Source organism: Dermacentor silvarum, chromosome 1 (genome assembly GCF_013339745.2).
Source record: "Dermacentor silvarum isolate Dsil-2018 chromosome 1, BIME_Dsil_1.4, whole genome shotgun sequence".
Classification (NCBI taxonomy): domain Eukaryota; kingdom Metazoa; phylum Arthropoda; class Arachnida; order Ixodida; family Ixodidae; genus Dermacentor; species Dermacentor silvarum.
This window is the reverse complement of record NC_051154.1, coordinates 97,263,973-97,282,655: the sequence shown is the minus strand read 5'-3', so window position 1 is coordinate 97,282,655 and position 18,683 is coordinate 97,263,973. Positions and strand designations below refer to the sequence as shown.

The 18,683-nt window shown below is 42.7% G+C and overlaps 1 protein-coding gene across 2 annotated transcripts in view; it reads left to right on the top strand.

Annotated features, from left to right (window-relative positions):
* The window catches only part of LOC119433203 (eukaryotic translation initiation factor 2 subunit 2-like), a 42,087-nt gene extending 38,085 nt beyond the window's left edge, over positions 1-4,002 (top strand). For both annotated transcript variants that reach the window (XM_037700368.2, XM_037700361.2), the window contains exons 8-9: positions 2,058-2,143; positions 3,782-4,002. In XM_037700368.2, coding sequence (XP_037556296.1) covers positions 2,058-2,143; positions 3,782-3,957 — 262 coding nt within the window. In that variant the 3' untranslated portion in view covers positions 3,958-4,002. The remainder of the gene's footprint in view (positions 1-2,057; positions 2,144-3,781) is intronic.
* Positions 4,003-18,683: the final 14,681 nt, after the last annotated feature.

The window sequence follows — 18,683 nt, the reverse complement described above, 5'->3', positions numbered from 1 at the left end:
CTTTGCGGTCCGTTGTCGGGCAGGGCCCAACAACGCAACATGGCCGTAGCGGTTTGCTGTCGGGCACCGCCCGACAAGGGTGTTCAGGGGTTAAATTTTGCGATTTTCTCACTGGATTCATGCGCATTCTTTGTATACAGGATGCGCTATCTCTTGAGGGATAAATAAACTTTATTTGTTGAAGTTTACTTCTCTTTCCACTAGGGTACTGCACAATGTTCAGCACGGCTTCTGGATACCAGAGCGTTCTCACTTGCGCGCGGAACAGCACGTTCGCGCGCAATAAACACGATGCACCATCTCTTGAGGGATAAATAAACTTTGTTTATTGAAGTTTACTTCTCTTTGCACTAGGGTGCAGCACAATGTTCAGCACGGCTTCTGGATACCAGAGCGTTCTCACTTGCGCGCGGTTCACTGAGAAGCATGGCCACGTTTTCATCGCGTGCGTTTTACGGTGGCGCATTTAGTGAAAGCTTCTTGTGGTTTCCATTGTCAATATCTTTATTTTGAGGCGCACACAGCTGCAGAATCATGCTGAGAAAGAACAGCAACACCTGCAGTACCGCCGCAACCTCTTCCAACAGCTGGTGGGTGACGTGAGGGCTAGAGCCAAAAAGCGGGGCCCGTCTGCGCGGAAGGAGTGCGAGGAAAGGCTAGATGGGAGGAGCCATTTCATCTACAAGCTCCCAGGCCGAAGCAGCAAGGACTGTGCCGCTTGTAGCGATCGAAAAACAAACTGAGGCAGGAGGGAAACAGTGTTTTTCTGCAAAACCTGCAGTAACAACCCTGGCCTGCACCCAGAAAAATGCTTCGAGCAGTATCACACGCTGCTCAAATATCGGTAGAGAAGTTGCCTGCAGAATGCAAGAGAAAAAATAAATATCTTTTGAGTTTTTCTTCTACAGTTGGTGGTTTTATTAGCAGCGCCACAAACTGGCAAAATAGTTTCGGACCAGAACAGCCGGAAAGTGGGTAAAGGTTTCGGACCGCAAAGGGTTAACTCCTAACTCTGATATCTCGAAAATCAGTTCCAGCCATGGTGTCAACCCATATGTTTTTCACCACTTATCCCAAAAAAGTTTTCCCGCCGAAGTGGTTGTATGGCGCTTGGAGGGCCACCTCGCTAATGAAAATGAGGGTGTGGTGAGATCTGAACGGTGCGACTTTGTTTACAGCCACCATTTTGGAAATCTGAGCAAAGCACCGTATGGCATTTAAATTAAATTTTGGGGTTCTATGTACTGAAACCATGACATTATTATAATGTCCCATGCATTGGGGCCACGTTAAAGATCCCCTGGTGGTCAAAATTAATTCATAATCCCCCACTATGGCGTGCCTCATAATCAAATCGTGGTTTTGGCAGGTAAAGTCCCAGAATTCAATTCAGGACTTCATCCTGCGACCTCATGCTTAGCAGCACAATGCCAAAGTCACTAAGCAACCATGGCAAGTATTGTATGGCATCTGAAATTTCGACTGCCATTATGCATTAGTTCTAGGGACATGATGTGCCGTGGGCATTCAGAAAATGAGTCGGTAGCTGTATATCAAAATAAATTTATGCGCAACTCAAGCTTTCAGTTTCTATCCAAAAACTAAAACAGTGCTTATGTTTTTTAAATATGTTTTATTTAGCAAAAATAATTGTGAATCAGGTTTTTCATCCAAATGTACATGTCCTCGATTTTTGTGAAAAGAATCCATTAATATTGACAAACCACCTCATGCATTTGAGATGGCATGACCCAGAGGCTTCCTGTTCTACAGCAGCAATTTTCAGCCTGTCATAGTTCATTGACTTCCAAAAGGTGTGTCATGATGCATTAGTACAGGGGCCCCACTAGCATGGTAAACTGATGTTAATTTGTGTAGAAGGGAGCTGACGGGTCAACTTTTACATGTAAAATACTACCCTTCATTCTATACTTGGAAAGTGTGAACATGAGCTGCTTTGTCATCTCATTATTATATGTATGTCATTCTGCATTGTCTTGTGCATCATGCTATCATACATAAGAAGCACATTCATTATTGCCATTTTAATCTTGCAGTGGTTCTGTGGATGCAAACAACCAGCTAATCATCAAGGGGAGGTTCCAGCAGAAGCAGATAGAGAATGTGCTCAGGCGATACATAAGTAAGTCAACAGCTTGCTTAAGTGCTATATATGAGTGCTGCAACTGCTGTCCTGTGCCGGGAAAAGTCTAGTTCTAAAAGCACCTGTAGAGACAGGTTCCCATGCGAAGAGGCCTTTGCCTCTCTAGTGCTTGAACTGACATAACCAGTCCACTTCATCTCCAACTTCTCAGAATTACTTCCCCCCCCCCCCCCTTGTACATGTACATATGACATGTATTTAGCATGATCTACCCGTTCTTTTGAACACGATCCCTTAAGTTTCTTGCTGTAGAAGAGCCACGTGTTTTCCCAACACATATGTGGGCTGTAATTCAGTTTTTTTACCATACTGAGGTCTTTGAACTCCCTGGTTTCTCAGAGTTCAAAAGTACAACAGGGAAAGCTTTGGGATGCTTTTTGACAAACATATAGTCTGTTGAAAGATTGCAATCTCATGAAGTATTTATGGCAACTTGTCTGATGGGTCCAAATGAAATGGTGGAATTGGTATGGGACAAGACTTGTGCCTTGGGCTATCCTTGACTGAACCTGGCAAAAGCACCTTGAACTATCTTTCTCATCGACTGTAAAATTGTATAATGTTGGCGCCGGGAAATCGTATGAAACGGGATCATATTAACAAGGTTCTACTGTACGGGGCTTACAAAGTGCAACTATCACTGCACAACGAAAGATGCCGGACATCTGGCCTTTCATTGCATAGATTGTGGCTGCTCACATTCACACTGACAAGAACAGAGGTTGTGCGCAGGGAGAACATAACAAACAAAAAAGGGAAATTTTAGAGGCAATAGAAATGACATGTGGAAGGACACTTGTATCAGCTGCTCCTTAGTGTCATTTTCAGAAAAAGTGTGCCGCTACCTTGGCGTTTGATTCTATCTTGAGCGCACACAGTGATGATCATCTTCGTCTATTTGTTATCTTTTGTTCTTGTTTCCTCACCATGTAGCTGTCACAGCTTTCCAGCTTACTAAGCGCTTACTAAAAAAGCGCATCTTTGAGCAATAAATCAATAGTTGCAGTTCAGTGCCTGTGTATGTCCTCATCATTCATGTTTGTGTAAATGTGTTTTTCCAAGTGTGCTGCTTCACACACACACACACACACACACACACACACACACACACACACACACAAAATGTAAATGTAACAATTGTTAACCAAAGCTGTGGCCATTGTAATTATGTGCTGCCATCATTTACATTGAAAGTCATGCTGAATACAATTCATGAATCACTACTTTCATTCTCTAAAGTTTTGATTATATTGAGCTAATAAAACAGGTAGCATTAAGTTCCTTGCAAATTAAGTGTTTGCTGTAGTTTCAAAAGCTGTGCAATCTGTCACGAAAGTATAATTGCTAAGGCTGCCATCTTAGCAGCATGCCAGATCCCTGTGCATTGGCACTGCACTTGCCGCCACTTGTCTTGTAGGAACACCAAGCTAAAATCTTGCTGCCAACAAAAGCTGGCGACTAGCTCCAAAGTACTGGAGGTGGTGTGCTGCAGTCAAATTAGCCACAACATTTACACTTTTACTATTGTGCACTTGGCTACTGGTTTTAACGTGCAGAAAACACTACACATTTGAATGTCACTCTTGAACATATCTTTTGTTGCTTTTGTTTGTCCAGAGGAATATGTGACATGCCATACGTGCCGGTCTCCAGACACCATTCTACAGAAGGACACGCGGCTCTTTTTCCTTCAATGCGAAAAGTGTGGCTCGCGGTGTTCGGTCGTGAGCATCAAATCTGGTTTCCAGGCTGTTACCGGAAAGCGTGCAGCCATTCGAGCCAAGACCGCCTGAGAAGCTTGCCCACTCCGTGTGCTGTCTAATAAAAGTTTTTTTTTTAACTTTTGAAAGATGGATCAAAAGTGAGGCTTGTGGAGCAACATAAACGTTATCATGTAAAATACGTGGCATAAGCTTCACATTTCACATTATTTTTTTTTTTTTAGAGATGTAAATGTTGCACCAAATGTGCCATTCTGTGTCAAATGCAATTTTCTACAGTATCCTACTTTTAAGGGTACAGGTTGGGCAAAATTTTGCAAAAAATGTATTTTTTGTTAGATTTGGAATCCCCAGTCTTTCCTGAACAATGCTGACTGAGTCATTTACGCGTGGGATTTAGTTATCTGGAAAATTACTGTTTCCAAAACCTAGGTGGTGTCCGGCCACGCCCCCTTTTGCATACGTGATCTGTACCTCTCCTGTGTTAAAAAAAAATCTGAAAGAAAGACGCGGGCTTTCTTAAGGTTTAGCGCAATGGTTATTGCTCGCCTGGCAACAGCAAAAAGCTGCCTAGCTTTCCATTTTTAGCCGAATCCTTATACGCTACCGGTATCACTTCAAGACCAATTATCTCAAAACATCAATTTTTGCGACGTTTGACCCTTTTTCTCTGAAACCACAAAAGCTAGGAGTATCATTTTTTCCCTGCTACCTAGACAACACAAGGGCGAGTACTGAACTAGAACTATGAAAATTTGTGCAGGTAATTTTGTCTGACAAACCGTTTATTGTCCATTTTGACTTGAAAATTAGTAGGGTCCATTTGAAACAAGTGCAAAAAAAAGTACTAAACACTATATAAGAATAATTCTAGTTTAGTAACGAGCACACAGGTAGCTGAATACAATGATACCAACGTGATTGCTTTAAGCCTATCAGATCCTGAGAAAAAGGGTCGCATACTACATGAGCTAAAATACATGGGAAGTATAACTGCACATAAATGCTCAAATATTGAAATCTAGGCAGGAGGGCTTTGTGGGCAAGTGGCAGAACCCAGTGATATGACGCACGCCTCGGCCTGTTGGCGGAAAGAGTAGAACTTTGAACAAAATTTGTAAGCTTTGTGAACTCTGGTAATGATGATATAATGTATTTATTGAAGGATGGCTCGAAGGCCTATTATGTGGAATAGGAAGGGCAGTGGGGAAGAGTATTCAGAGCCGTCCTAGAAGTGCGCATCCTTGGCGAAACCCAAGAGTGAGTCCAGAATGGCCCTGTCGGAATCCGCTGATCCAGTTGCCGGCCTAATCCACTCCTCGTAGGACGACACTCGCACTGCCTTCAGGTGGCGGTCCCGCTGCTTAGCGTAGCGCTGGCACTCCCAAAACAAATGGGCTGCGGATAGTCGCATGGCCACGCTGCAGTCGGGGCACCTGTGCGGCTCCTGGGGTGCTTCTTGGTCCTCGGAGGCTGTCGAGGGGTCAGGTTCCAGCGACGGAAGGCAGTCAGGAGAAGGGAAAGGAGGGAATATCTCCCAGCGTGGCCGGTACTGCCGCCACCGCTCCAGCAGGTCCAGTGTGAGGACGAAGCCGGAACGGAGCCTATGCAGCAGCACGTGCCCCGACCTGGGAAGACGCGCGGAAAAACCAGTGCGCGTTCTCAGGATACCTATTTGACCACACAGGCACAGCGGATGCATGGCTGGCTGACCTTTGCCGGGCATGGCACAAGACTAGGCACCTAATAAAGTGGATCTGCTTCCGAATGGGTGGTGCAGGTACCGACGTATGCTAAAAACTTGAGTGCTTTGCTGACATCCAGAGCTCTATACGGAGCACGCTGTTATGACCTGCTTGCTCGGCACTGGACACAGCTAGAGGTACTCCACAGAGCAGCTGTCCGCGTTATCACAGGGCTCCCGAAGCGCACACGTGTCGAGGAGCTGCATCGATATGCGAAGTTGCCTATCCTCTGCGCAACCATCGAAGGCAGGCCTCAGAACACCTATGGGCAGGCCTTGAGGAGTGCCTGAAGCACACCAGACAAGGCAGGACACTACTAGCCTACATGGGGAAGAACATATCAACTTTATCCCAACTGCCATCGGAAATTCCACCTTGGGATGACATTGCTGTCGTCGAAACTACTCTGGTAATAAAGCATGCTTTTATGTTCCGCTGTGATTTTTTTAGTGCGTTATTGTTGTGAAATTTGAGCAGGAACAGGCATGACAAGTGCAATCATTCTTTTACGATTTTAAGATAAAGACGCACATCCTGTGTTGCCGCGTCAAATCAATCACTGCTCGCTAATGACAAACCATTGCTTGCATTTCGTCTTCAATCTGTACTAAGTTTACCATTTATTCATGTCGCAACATACATGTAACGGGCGAATTGGGATCGAAGTATGCAGTCGAGGGGGGGGGGGGGGGGGGGGGGCGCTACACAGCCATGTCGTACGATCACTAAACAAAAGCCGTCCTGGTAAGCTCACCGAAGACTGATAAAAGGTGCATGCGCTGTCGTGGCAGTCTGTATCGGCAACGGTAAGTCAGTAACTCTGCTATGTCATAACATGTACAAATACCTAAAACAACACTGCTTTTTATGGCACTTGTTCTCCTTCAACAGATGGATTTCTTTTTTTTTTTCAGCCTTCCTTGGTGCTAATGATATAGCATATTACGCCCGCCCAAGAATATATTGTCACATAGATGCGACGATGCAGACCGGCTAGCTAGGAGGCAGGCAAGCAGCAAGGCGGACTCTGCAAATGAGCGCTTAAGAGTTCATTGGGTGAACTTGTGCCCCTAAACAAACAAACGAACAACCAAGAACTTGGCGGCAACGATGCCAGCAATCGGCGAGAACGAGTGCTAGCCCACTCCCCAACACATTTTTATACTTGCATCATTGAACTTTTTCCGCGTAGCACTGGCCAGTAAATACATTCTAGAACAATCTACAAATTACTTCGAGTGTGTGCGCGAATTGATGTGTCCCGGCGCTTCTAGAAAGAATGACATCACTCAAGACATGTGAGCGATCTGTAGATGTAGCTTGCATTTGTTGCACGTGATGCAATTGCATAAACACAAGTAAAACACAGATCTACAACTTCTAACTTACATTACATTGAAACGTTGCGAGGCGAGAAGAGTGTCCAATTCTCTGGTCGAAACCTGCCAAGCTGCCGGCTGCAGTCGCGGACACGCGCGTGTTTGGCGCAAACGCAAGGAAACGTGGACGGCGTCGGCAGTAGCTCTGCGCATTACCTCGTTGGCGCTGCTACAGATCTTATACCGATAGTGTGTCTCATCACGACAACAAAGCGGTGCAGTCAAAGCGAATGATCCAAAACAGAAATAAAGCACACGTGGCAACATCGAGGCGTACGCTATGTAGCAAGTCAAAAGCATATACGAGATATTATTTTATACCAGCAACTGAACATGTTGGACGTGGTGCTTTTAGAACGACTCAACAGCATGTAGTGAAGGCGTACACGTACCTTCAGATCACGGAGAAAACAAATATCGATGTCATCACGACGAATGGCACGCTCCCATTTAAGTGTTCGGTCGTCCTTTGGGAACGAGAACACTCGAACCTTCGGTCCCTTGTTATAATTGCCTCGACAGTTCGGCACGCAGCATGGTCCCATTACAAGAGCTTGCAGGTGTACACTACGCGAACATTCGGCGAACGAGACACTTCACGAAAAAACGCAGCAGTTCACCCCCCAGATGTAGAAAAAGACGTCTTCGGTGGTCGCCAACACAAAAACCAGCACGCTCTTGAACGGCGTGGGCATGCGCGGGCATGCGTGGGCACATCCGCGCGATGGGCAATTTCCGTCAAAACTGAATGACGTCAGAGGCCACGACAGGAGCAGTGAGCAGGCCTGAAGGTATTTTTGAGGGCGCTGGTTGTGGGCATTATCCCGCTCCGCCGTAGCCTTTGCAGTGCAATTCATTGAAAAAGGAGTGGCAGCACTGCAAAGGGGATCACAGGTAATCTTTGACTGTCATTAACTTTGCTTCTGCGGAACGCATTGAAGTACTTTTTGCTGTATAGTATTTCTGAAATTTGCTGTATAGTATTTCTGAAATAGTCTATTTTAACATCAAATGCATTTCTTGATTTCGATTAAAAGTGGTTCAGGACCCATTTAAAGCTGGCGTTGAAGGCAGCCAGTGGGAACCTAGAGTGACGACGCAACCAAAATTTAAAGGAGAGGAAAGGTGCGTGGTAACGATATTTTCAAGGATTATTAACATGAGATCAAGAGTAGCCTAACAACATTCAGAAGTGTTGATTCCTTAGCCCATTGCGCATATCCATGAAAGGGTTTGCCCACACACTGAGAAACGAAATGCCCAGCAACAAATATCAAAATATGGTGAACTAAATGAAGAAACCAGCTTACTCTTCCCAAGCCAGCATACTCCCTTCTTTATAGGCTCTGCTGACGCTATTCCTTGACTTTATGTACAATCGCCGACCGGTTTTATTGCCATAGCAACATTACGCCCAGGAAGCACGCATCTAGCCAGTAGAGGCTAGCTTGATCTAGCTAATGCCACAGCTAGTAGCCGTCTATCTAGACCTAGACCTCTACAAGCCAGCTGGTAGCTCAGCTAACACTCCCTCCACTTACGGCTAGTAGCCACATTGAGAAGCACTGCTGTAGATGCAGTGTAGGCATTGAGTGTTCAGGCTTGTTTCAGCTTTGCAGGTGCTATAGTTAGCTCTACTTACTATGTTTACGATCCTGGAAAGTCGAATTCTTATTTTGGCATGTCATTACAATAGCACGACCACAGTAAAATTTGCACTTAAACTGTGGTCAGTGTCTTTCTTGTGCCAAGTTAATTCCCAACCAGATGAGCTTTTGTCAAGCCCTTGATTTCATGCCACTGTAATATTACACAAATACCAAATTGATAATCTTATAAAGAAGAAATAAATACAGTGCAACAAAATATGTTTTGTCAATACATAGTACCAGTACCGGAATAGTTATCTCAACGTTCACAAAGGAATGTATTTGTGCTCTATATATTTTTCTCGCACCTTCCCTTTAAACTGCAAGACAACAGTTAGCCTAAGCTCGTGCAAGTATAAGCATTTCTAGTGATCAAATGGCGTCAGCAATAACCAACGTTAATGTATATGAAATTTGGTAATAAAACATTATTGGAGGTTTTCATACAGTTTGACGTATTCCACTAAGCATGTATTGCAGAAAAAGCAACTTTTCATTATGCCCCTTTATTTTTAATAACCTAAGATACAGCTTAAACAAGTGTTGCAGTTCATTCTAAGCACACACTGAGTGCATATAAAATATTGCAGTCCACTCATTTTGTTCAGCGATTCTCAATATTCGAGCACCATGCCGGTAAATTGTTCTACAATTTCAGAGTCGGAAAGGACCATTGTATTGCGGCACTACTGGATCCATATTAGCATACGATACTGTGCATGCCAGCTGTAGCAGTGCACTTAATATGCAAGTCTGTCTGAACTATTGCAAGAAATGTACGATTCTATTTCCCTTGTTGCACAGGCCATGAGAAGATTGCACTGCATGTGTGCCTTATGAGCCAGTAGATTTGCACTGATATGAAAATGCATGGATCCATATGCAAAAGCCACATATACCATTTCCACAAGCAAATACAGCCAATAAGTACCACTATCACCTCAGGTAAACTACATGCAATATTGATGGCAGCTGAACTGAGTGCAAGTTTGTCGATAGTGCATATGAAGAAAGATAAAACAGCATGCAGAAAGGCTGTTTCCTGTCTCTACACAGACTCAACCTTCCATAATCGCTCGTAGATGCTTAAGGGAGCAGTAAAAAATGCAGTTTATTTCATAAATACAAATGTGATTCAGTATGGTTGTCATGACTATGACTAATACAGTGTGTCCTTAGTAAATGCAACTTCTTTAAGAGAACTTAGAAATCTTAATTATCAATGCAACCAAAAATAAAACTGTCTTAGATAAAATGGTAATTAAAATGTTTATAAAATGCATACAGGGACCAATTAGCTTTTTTTGAGAGAATCACTAAATGTAGTACACCTCCTTTGCAAATTAACGCAAACAGCGCAGACAAAGAACAGGCTAATACTTGGACGGAATTGTGAGCTTAAAAGGCAGCAAAGGTGCATTTACAATGCTCTCTTCAATATGTCTTTCCCGTAACAAATAATTTTAAATACTTATTTTGCCTAAATCATGTCTGCAAAAGCTATACCACTGTCACAACACACACACACAAAACTGATTTGTGGTGCTTTCAAAAGTTAGCTATTTGAATTACAACTGAACTGTGGCTGGTCTACCAGGAAGAGCTCCTTCCCTGGAGCCATGTTTGAATTAAGAGGCCCACCGTTTCTGCTAACCAGAAAGGCTTGATTTTCACCCTGGAATACTTTGTTGCAATCTTCTTCTGACAACTGGACTCCCATGCAGAAAGTTGGTCAATGAATCAGGGGTACTGAACTTGTGCCACCTCAGGGAAAGTTGCAGCTGCTTAAACAGGGATGTATGGGCTCAATGGTTTCCAGCATTCTGCACGACGAGCTAAAACAAGAAATGAACAATGTAAAACAAATTGTAAATCAAGATGATTACTCTCCTTTAAAATCAATCAATGCACCTAAGAGAAATTCATTAAGGGAGTACTGACAGAAAAATTTGGGTCCTACTTTAGTGCTTCTTGGGTAGTTGCCGACCCCACAATTATGACATGGAGCCTTAATTCCTTGAGCAGCACAAATAATTATTACATCAAATCTTATGCAGCAAATTTAAAATATATTCCAAGTGCAGCATTATTTTAGACGTGAAGCAGGAGACTACTCACATCACCAAAACCATAGTTGGAATTCATGCGGTGTCGCAAACAACTCAAGCACGAGCCAGTTGGCTCAGTGCAGTAGTTGACGGTGACATAATGACCTTGTCACTAAAAGCCTTCAAACTGACCCTTCTTATGAAATGCAGGAGGACTCTCTCCCCTGTTATCCTGTCGAGTGTTGAATAATCTCTGTTTTCGCAGCATGGTCATAGTGTGTGTGTGTATATGTCAGTTGTGTCTGGTACCATGAGACTGCCACATAGAGTATTGGTGACATGAATAGACTTCTGTTTCACGTCCAAAGCCACACTACACTTTGCGCATGTCTTGAGCTGCAACAGTAAAAGGTCATAGCATAATTACTGACTTGACAGCTATCTATTCTTTGTATAAAAACGAGACAAACATTTTTTCGTATACTCCTAAAAAAACTATGTACCCTCTCGCCAATACAAACAATGACAAGCAACCTCATCGCGATTGTTTTGATGTCAAATTCACATTGGATATGATAAATTTAAGAAGGGAAAGTCCTACTTCCTTACTGACAAATAGCACAACACAAAACTCCCTTTCATGAAGCTGACAGCATTTAAACATTGCAATTTGCCAAGCTAGAGTTAAGACTTATTATTTAGAACTAAATGAAAAAGCTACAAGGTTCTCCACCAATAAATGCAAGTATAGTTCACTTTCACATATGTCGGAAAACACAGTAAAAGATGTCCCATAGGCGGAAAGTTTTCATTTTTCCTAGGGGGGGGGGGGCTGACCAGCTTTCCAAACGCCACCTATGTATGCATATATATATATATATATATATATATATATATATATGTAACCTTTAATCACAGTTACACTGGAAACTTTGTGTGACCTTGACAAATTGTTCAATAAAGTGACGTGCTTATTTGAGTATTTGCAAGACCTCAGAGTAGGAGACAATTCAGTTTTACAGCCAAGTCCCCTCGCACCATGCGTTGAGCCATGGTTGAGCCATGCGACAAGCAGATTCAGTTAAACAGGTTCGGGAGATGCATGTGTTTTGTGCATATTAAGTTGCAGAAGTACACATCTATGAAAAAGCAATGTAACGCCTTGTAAAAGATTTAATACAAAAGATACAATCAAGAAATATTTTCCTGGCAAAAGGTAAGTTATTGAGAAGATAAGACATAACATATATAAACATTAAACATATATGACAATGTCTGAACACAACTTGTGGCTATAATTATTAGCATAAGTATAATGTGATTACATAACGCCATAGTTTCATTACATGTCAAAGCATGCCTTATGTCACTGGTTTCGTTTATTTTCCGGAAGCAGAAGAAAGGATTACAGAGTAAAAATTATCACGTGCCCAAATAAATAAACATATTAACAAATAAGACAGCAATATCTCAAAAGCACGAAAGGACCCGATAGCAAATATAGGAACAGCGTGGATTGTGTTATTGCAGCAAATGCAGCATTCGACGAATAAATATTAATGAGGAAAATGCACAGATAGACTAGGGAGCTTTACAAATAGTGCAACCAGGCGTCTTTTCTTGCCCAAATGCCCTCACTCTGCTTGCGCTGTTATGGACCCCATTTTCGTTCCTTTGTATGCCTTTTTGCGTTGTTTTCTAAGCCAAGTGGTTTGCTTTGATTTGTAAGTTGGTGCCTTTCTCTCTCCTATTAAAGACATCAGTTCATTCTCTGATGCGATGATTTCACCATCATTGAAAAAGTGTTCGTTCGGGCACTTGATTTCGAAATGAAGTCGTCGGTAAGCTTAGTCAATTTGGTTTTGTGGGAGAGTTCTTTGTGGGCGTGCAAAATTGCCAGATGGTTCAAACGGCCTTGTCCAGTTGTCGACCGCAAGTACATTTTCAGTCGCCGAAGCCAAGAAAAGGACCTCAGATGTGGTCGACGAGACCGGTATGGCCAACACAATTTTTTTAGCTTGGCCATTTCCGGCAAAAGGTTTCGCAAGTGTTCACCCTTGCCCTTTGTAAACATGTGCACGACGTCTCCAAATGTGTCCAATGATGCCGACCTTTGCTGGCTTAAAATGTCAATCAGCATATCTCTGTGCAAAATCAGGCGTCCTGGTTCAAGGTCCTCACCGTAGAACAATGTTATATATGCTTCATCTTCCTTGCCTATGGCAAGCTGCTCAGTGTGGGACTTATGCTGCCACATATCATGTGGATAACTGTTGTTTAACGAAGACAGCACTGTGTCAAGTACTTCAAAGAACCTCTGGCGGTACATGTCACTCGCTGATGGAAACACGTGAGCTGTGGAACCTTCTTGATAGCAGCGTGGAGTCTTTCGCCTAGTGGCTGGAACACACAGGTACTCAACTTCTCCTTTTCCTGCCTCTGCCAAACATATATGGGTCATGCGCTTCATTTTGGAGTTAATCTGCCCCGAGTACAAGCTTGGGCCATCGGAGTTGGCTGGTCCCTTCGCGTGCGCTGCCTCCCCGCGCGCCTAGTGTTATGTTTCTGCTGGTGCTTATACGGTGGAAAATACGCTTCCTTTTCAGTGTCAGACGGGTTCTGGCAAAGTACCGATAAGCGAGGTGCCCACTATTGGTTTTCTCATTGGTGCTCATGCTGTGTTTGTAGCCGGTGCACGTTGCAACATCCACAGCCGCGGTAGAAGCGAGCTCGATGCCTGTTTTCTATTTCTTTTATTGCGACAGCAATTGTCTTGACACTGCAGGCAAATTTTCGCTGTCGTCGTCGCCGTAATATTCCGTATAAAGTCCAAAAGTCATATGAGTGAGCGACCCATACACTACGGGTGCGCGAAAAAGCCCGTAACACTGAGCCGTAACACTTGATGGACATTACCTTCCCACGCGCTCAATATTCAGGTTAGTTGGAGGTCACGTAATCAAATGCAGGCATGGTGAGGAGAACACGTGTCTTCTCATCTAGCCCTGCCGCAGCTGCAAATTACTGTGTGCAGTTGACGCTTATGTGGCCCGCATGCCATATCCAATTGTTGGTAACCATTGGGGGGTGCAATGATCAAGGGCGAGCAGGGATGGCTGCTAACTTAATGCACGCTGTCTTCCTTCTTAGGCTGTTTTTCCGCGCCCAAAGTGTTGCAGATCACATAGCCTAAGTTGAGAGACAGGGGTAATTGGAGATCGCTGACAGAAGCCGTCCTGTAGTGGACATAAAGATATGCAGATGATGATGCTGAATCTAATTTTCGGAGTAGCGGTGAATCGCATGGCTGTACGAACCATTTGCCCTCGCTGCCGGCGTTCATCATAATGCCAGCGTTGTGATAGCGACTGCTCGTGGTCATCCAGCGAGATAATTACATATTTACATGGTCTTTGTATTCCATCATGTTTGTTATTTTAATTAGTGAATAAATGTTACTACAATTAATATAGGCGATATAACCAACGTACAGACTCGTGTAAGGGCTGCACTTTTTTGCAGCAATTTTGACGAGCCTTACGAGGGACCGGGTCATTTTATCTAATTTTTCCAACTACGAGTATGGAATCCGCCGTAAACCTCTGCGACCGCCTCCTCTCACCATCTATAGTCATGTACAACTTTAGAAGGCAGCGGCATTTGCCCCTCAAAGGCAGATGCACACGAGCATCCACCAATGGGCGCGCACTCTAGACTGACGTCATGAGCCGGACGGCCGGTGACCCCGCCGACAGAGCACATGGCAGCCGGCGCTTCAAGATGGGCCGAGTCGTGTCAGCGTGACTATTTCTTTAGTTGCGGTGGAAATCGGCTGCTGTGCTTCAGTGATCAGGGCGGGGATCAGAACTTTCTTCTTAAGTTGTAACCGACTTCTTGTTTTATAGGTGCGACGCGCGAAAGTACGCTGCGTGGGAAAATTTGCAGTGGAGCGTGATCGGAATCAGCGGTGATAAGCGATTGCTTCTCGATTGGATTAAAAAAATATATATTTGCTTTCAAGTTGGGGGGTGCGGCTCGTACACGGATTTAGACGGGAAGAATCTTGCTTCGTGTAATTGTCTTATATTTGCTGTCGCTAATACTGCTTCGCCTTTCCGGCAAAACTGCAGCCTCTTTTTTTTTTCTGCGTCCTAGTAGAAGCTCTGCTGCGCATGACTGCTATTGATTCTGATTTCGAGTGAATCCAGCTTGGCGTCACTTCGGTTACTAAGTTAATTATATATATTTATGGGCTCTGCATGCACGTTGCGATGTTTCCATCCCCAATAAATGTTGTAAATTATTTTAAGTTTTATTTTTTTTTCATGATGTGAGTCGCTGACATTACCTACTGGAAAGAGAAGCAATGCGGAGACACATATTATTCACGTGCATTTCACACACCATTGATAAAAGACTCTGCCAAAGGGGTCACTGAAGTCTGCAGGTCTTTTTCAGTGTCAAAAAAGTGCGCAAAGCAATTTGTAGCGAGTTGAACGTAAACCAACATATTGATTCTCTAGATATAGGCTATCCATATCATTAGAAATAACTGTTAGTTGGCTACCTCTTTCTCTTTTAAAATATCATAAATTTTGTCCTGTGTACACATTCAAATATAATGTGTCTGTGCATGGTGTTCACACTGGAAATTAAAATAACCTGTTGAAGGGGTGAAAAAATACGGATGAGGGAGCCGCCGTTGGTGCTTCTAATGCACTTGTTTTCTTATTGCCAGGATTTTCAGAACTAAAGCGAAATTATGAATAAAAGCCCTGAACGTCAGACAGGTCAGAATTTTTGTATGTATATGCTGTATTGACAAATAAACTTTGAAACTTGAAACTTGAAACGTCCACGTCAGCAATGATGCAGTTAGCTTTTAGCCACAATAACATTTTAAGGTAAAATGTAGAGGCAACTCAAACGAAACCATAAACGGTTTGGGTAAGAGGACTCTGGTAATGACATTTTAAGACTGGGGGGGAGAGCTTCGGCATCGCCGGGGGGGAGCCCTCCCCAGAAAACTCCAGAGGGGGCTCGAGCCCCGGAGCCCTCCCGTAGTCGGCGCCTATGCTTTATGTAATTAAGATTATAAAATGCATCGCATTTACCTTTGAGTCGCAGGTGATGCTCAAGCAGAAGTTTTGTCAGCCGCTGTCTTGATGGAGTGTGACAGCATATTAGCTCACATTGGGTTGTTCCTAGCAGCCTATTAAGTTCAGACAACTCTGATAGCTGATGCAGGTAGCACAAACGACTACTTAAATTATAACATAGCTAAATAATAGCACATTGGCTATTAACAGCCTTAAGCTGCACTGGCTTATGTCATAGAAACAGTTTAAATGTGATAGCTCACTATTCAACAAACAAAATGCACCTTGTTTTAGCCTTGATTCTTGTCTCAAATTTATTGTCATTGCTTTCTCTCTGCAGCTAAATTAACCCTACATTACTTCAAGGTCACATTCAATGACATCTATGAATCGCTTCATCCAAGGTTTTCCTCTTGCAGTGAGAAAGGTAGAATGTCATATCAACAGTGATAATTTGCACAGAAATTCAAATGTGACCTCCAAGTGCAGACAGGTGCTCTGAAAAAGCAAAATACTGATATGCTCGGAACAACAGAAATGGAGAAAGATGCAGAACCAACTTGCTGGGCTAGTTGGTCCATTGCACCTTATGTAAGAGTGCGAAAAAATAAGGAAGGGACGATGATAGAGACAGAGTGAAAAGAGTGCTGTTACATAAGAAAAGAGCGGTCTTTTCACTCTGTCTCTATAGTCGTCTCTTCCTTATTTTTTCACGCTCTTACATAAGATGCAGACTACACTGACTTCACACTACACTGTGACAACGCTACAAGCGGCATGGCTGTCTTGATAGTCACATGGGTTAGCGCAGCGCAGAAACCATTCAGCAAAAAATAGAATGAAGGCCAACTGACGGTTAAGGTTTGTTACTCAAACAATTTTTTAAATATATATACGCATTCAACCAAAACAATACATGCAAAAGTAATTTAAAGTTCGCCATGATTTGTGGGATAGGCTTTTTACATTTCACACAGGAACATTGAAAAGAGTCACACAGTACTAAATTGCAAGTTTCATTTAGCTAATGTGCAAAGGTGATAATATTTTTGCACTCAAAATAGCATGAAGTGCCGTTCAGATTTTTCAACCACTTTAAAAGTTTAATTTTCATGAAATGTTGCATATGTATGCTTATGAGCTTCTGATGATTTTGTTTTACTCTCTTGTGGCTTCCCTTGAAACAACATCATAAAATTCTGCTGTTTACTGTGATCAATGTACATAAGAGGCCTCAGCTACAGACGGCCGTTACCTTCGGCTACCGCACTTGTTTGCTGCCTGCCGTTGGTATTATTTGTATTGCCGTCATGCCTACCAGTGGAGTGGACACACTTCTATGATCTAAATGTGGGGCCATTAAGTTTTTTTCCTGATTTGGAAGGTCAACGAACGGTGTTGAAGTGACTTTCATGTGATATTTCTGCGGTTTCGCTTCTTTGACATCTGTATTCACAGCCTGCAAGTGTTATTTACGCGATCATGCTTTAATACAGTGCATGGTGGTGAATATAGCACTGCAACCACATATCGAGTCGGTAACAAGATTACACGGCTCCCATCGCAGCCTCAAAGCCAGTACCATATTCAAGTTGCAAAAGGAAAAAAATATGCTGCTAACAAACCTAAAAAAGCTTGCAATCTGAAACAGGCTTCGTCAATAACTGCACGAACGTGACAGTCCGAAAGGTTAACTGAAATTCGTGCTGTTCACATCGCACAGCATGATTTCCAGCAAAGTAGGAAGCCTTAAATCATATAATAAAATCACTTACTGAGCTGAAATAAAGCAGTAATGTTCCTGCCTTTATCAATGTTTACCTTTATCAGTTTCTTTTTTTTTTTTTATTGCAGCAGTACTCATCTTCAAGATCCATGCATGGCAAGCTTTGCTGCTATTTGTCACTCTTGTTAATTACACATTCTGCATCTTTTCTAATTTATTAGGTAATAAAGTTTGGCTATGTCACATGGTGTGAAGTAAAGGTCTTGCTGCATCTTTAGCTTGTAATCGTGTTTATTCACTCCGCTGAACTGCATGAAATGCTCATTGTACAGTGTTGTAAAAAATAACAACATATTCTGATTTATCTTTCAATTCCGGTAACATGCAATATGCGAGCAATTCACTAATGGGTGGTATGTCGATCAACTGGCCATTATTTCTGCTTGATGCTATGCAAGCTATGGTTATACTTTATAAAGGGCACCCACAATGTAATTTACAATTTACTTTTAAATGAGGCACGGAAATCTGAAAAAAATATTTATATTGCCAGATAGAGTGGTGTGCAGAGTGTTTTTCCAGGTATGAACCATCCTTTATTTTTTAAGAATTCATTGTAACACAGCATTATGTTTCGTATATTGGTGCATAAAACAATTGATAAAACAGTTTTCCTCAAAAAGTTAACTGGAACACCCATGCATTTCGTCGGACACTTTCAAAATTAATATTTCGAAACTGGTTTAGTCCTCAGAATTCGTTCCAAGTGGATACGCCTTGCGAACTCAGCGGCTATAATTCGTAGATTGAAATATGTGCCGCAAAATAATTAATTAAAAAGTTAATCAGCGTAATTATGTTAATTATTCAATTAGACGTTTTGATTTCTCGTGGAAGTAATGGCCGCCTCATCGAGTAGTTTAGATCAGGGTTTATAATTGTACCATCTGCCACAGGCAATTTTTAAAAATTTGGTGCAGCTAAAATGAAATACCCTAGCTGTATATACGATTGTGGCCATTCTCTGTAATGGCCATAATACAGTCCGCTACTCGCTGGTGTAAACTGACCATCATTTCCACTATTGAAATGGATGCCATATCTACTGTATCTCATCTCATTCTTAGTATTGCTCAATTTCTTAGACAATGA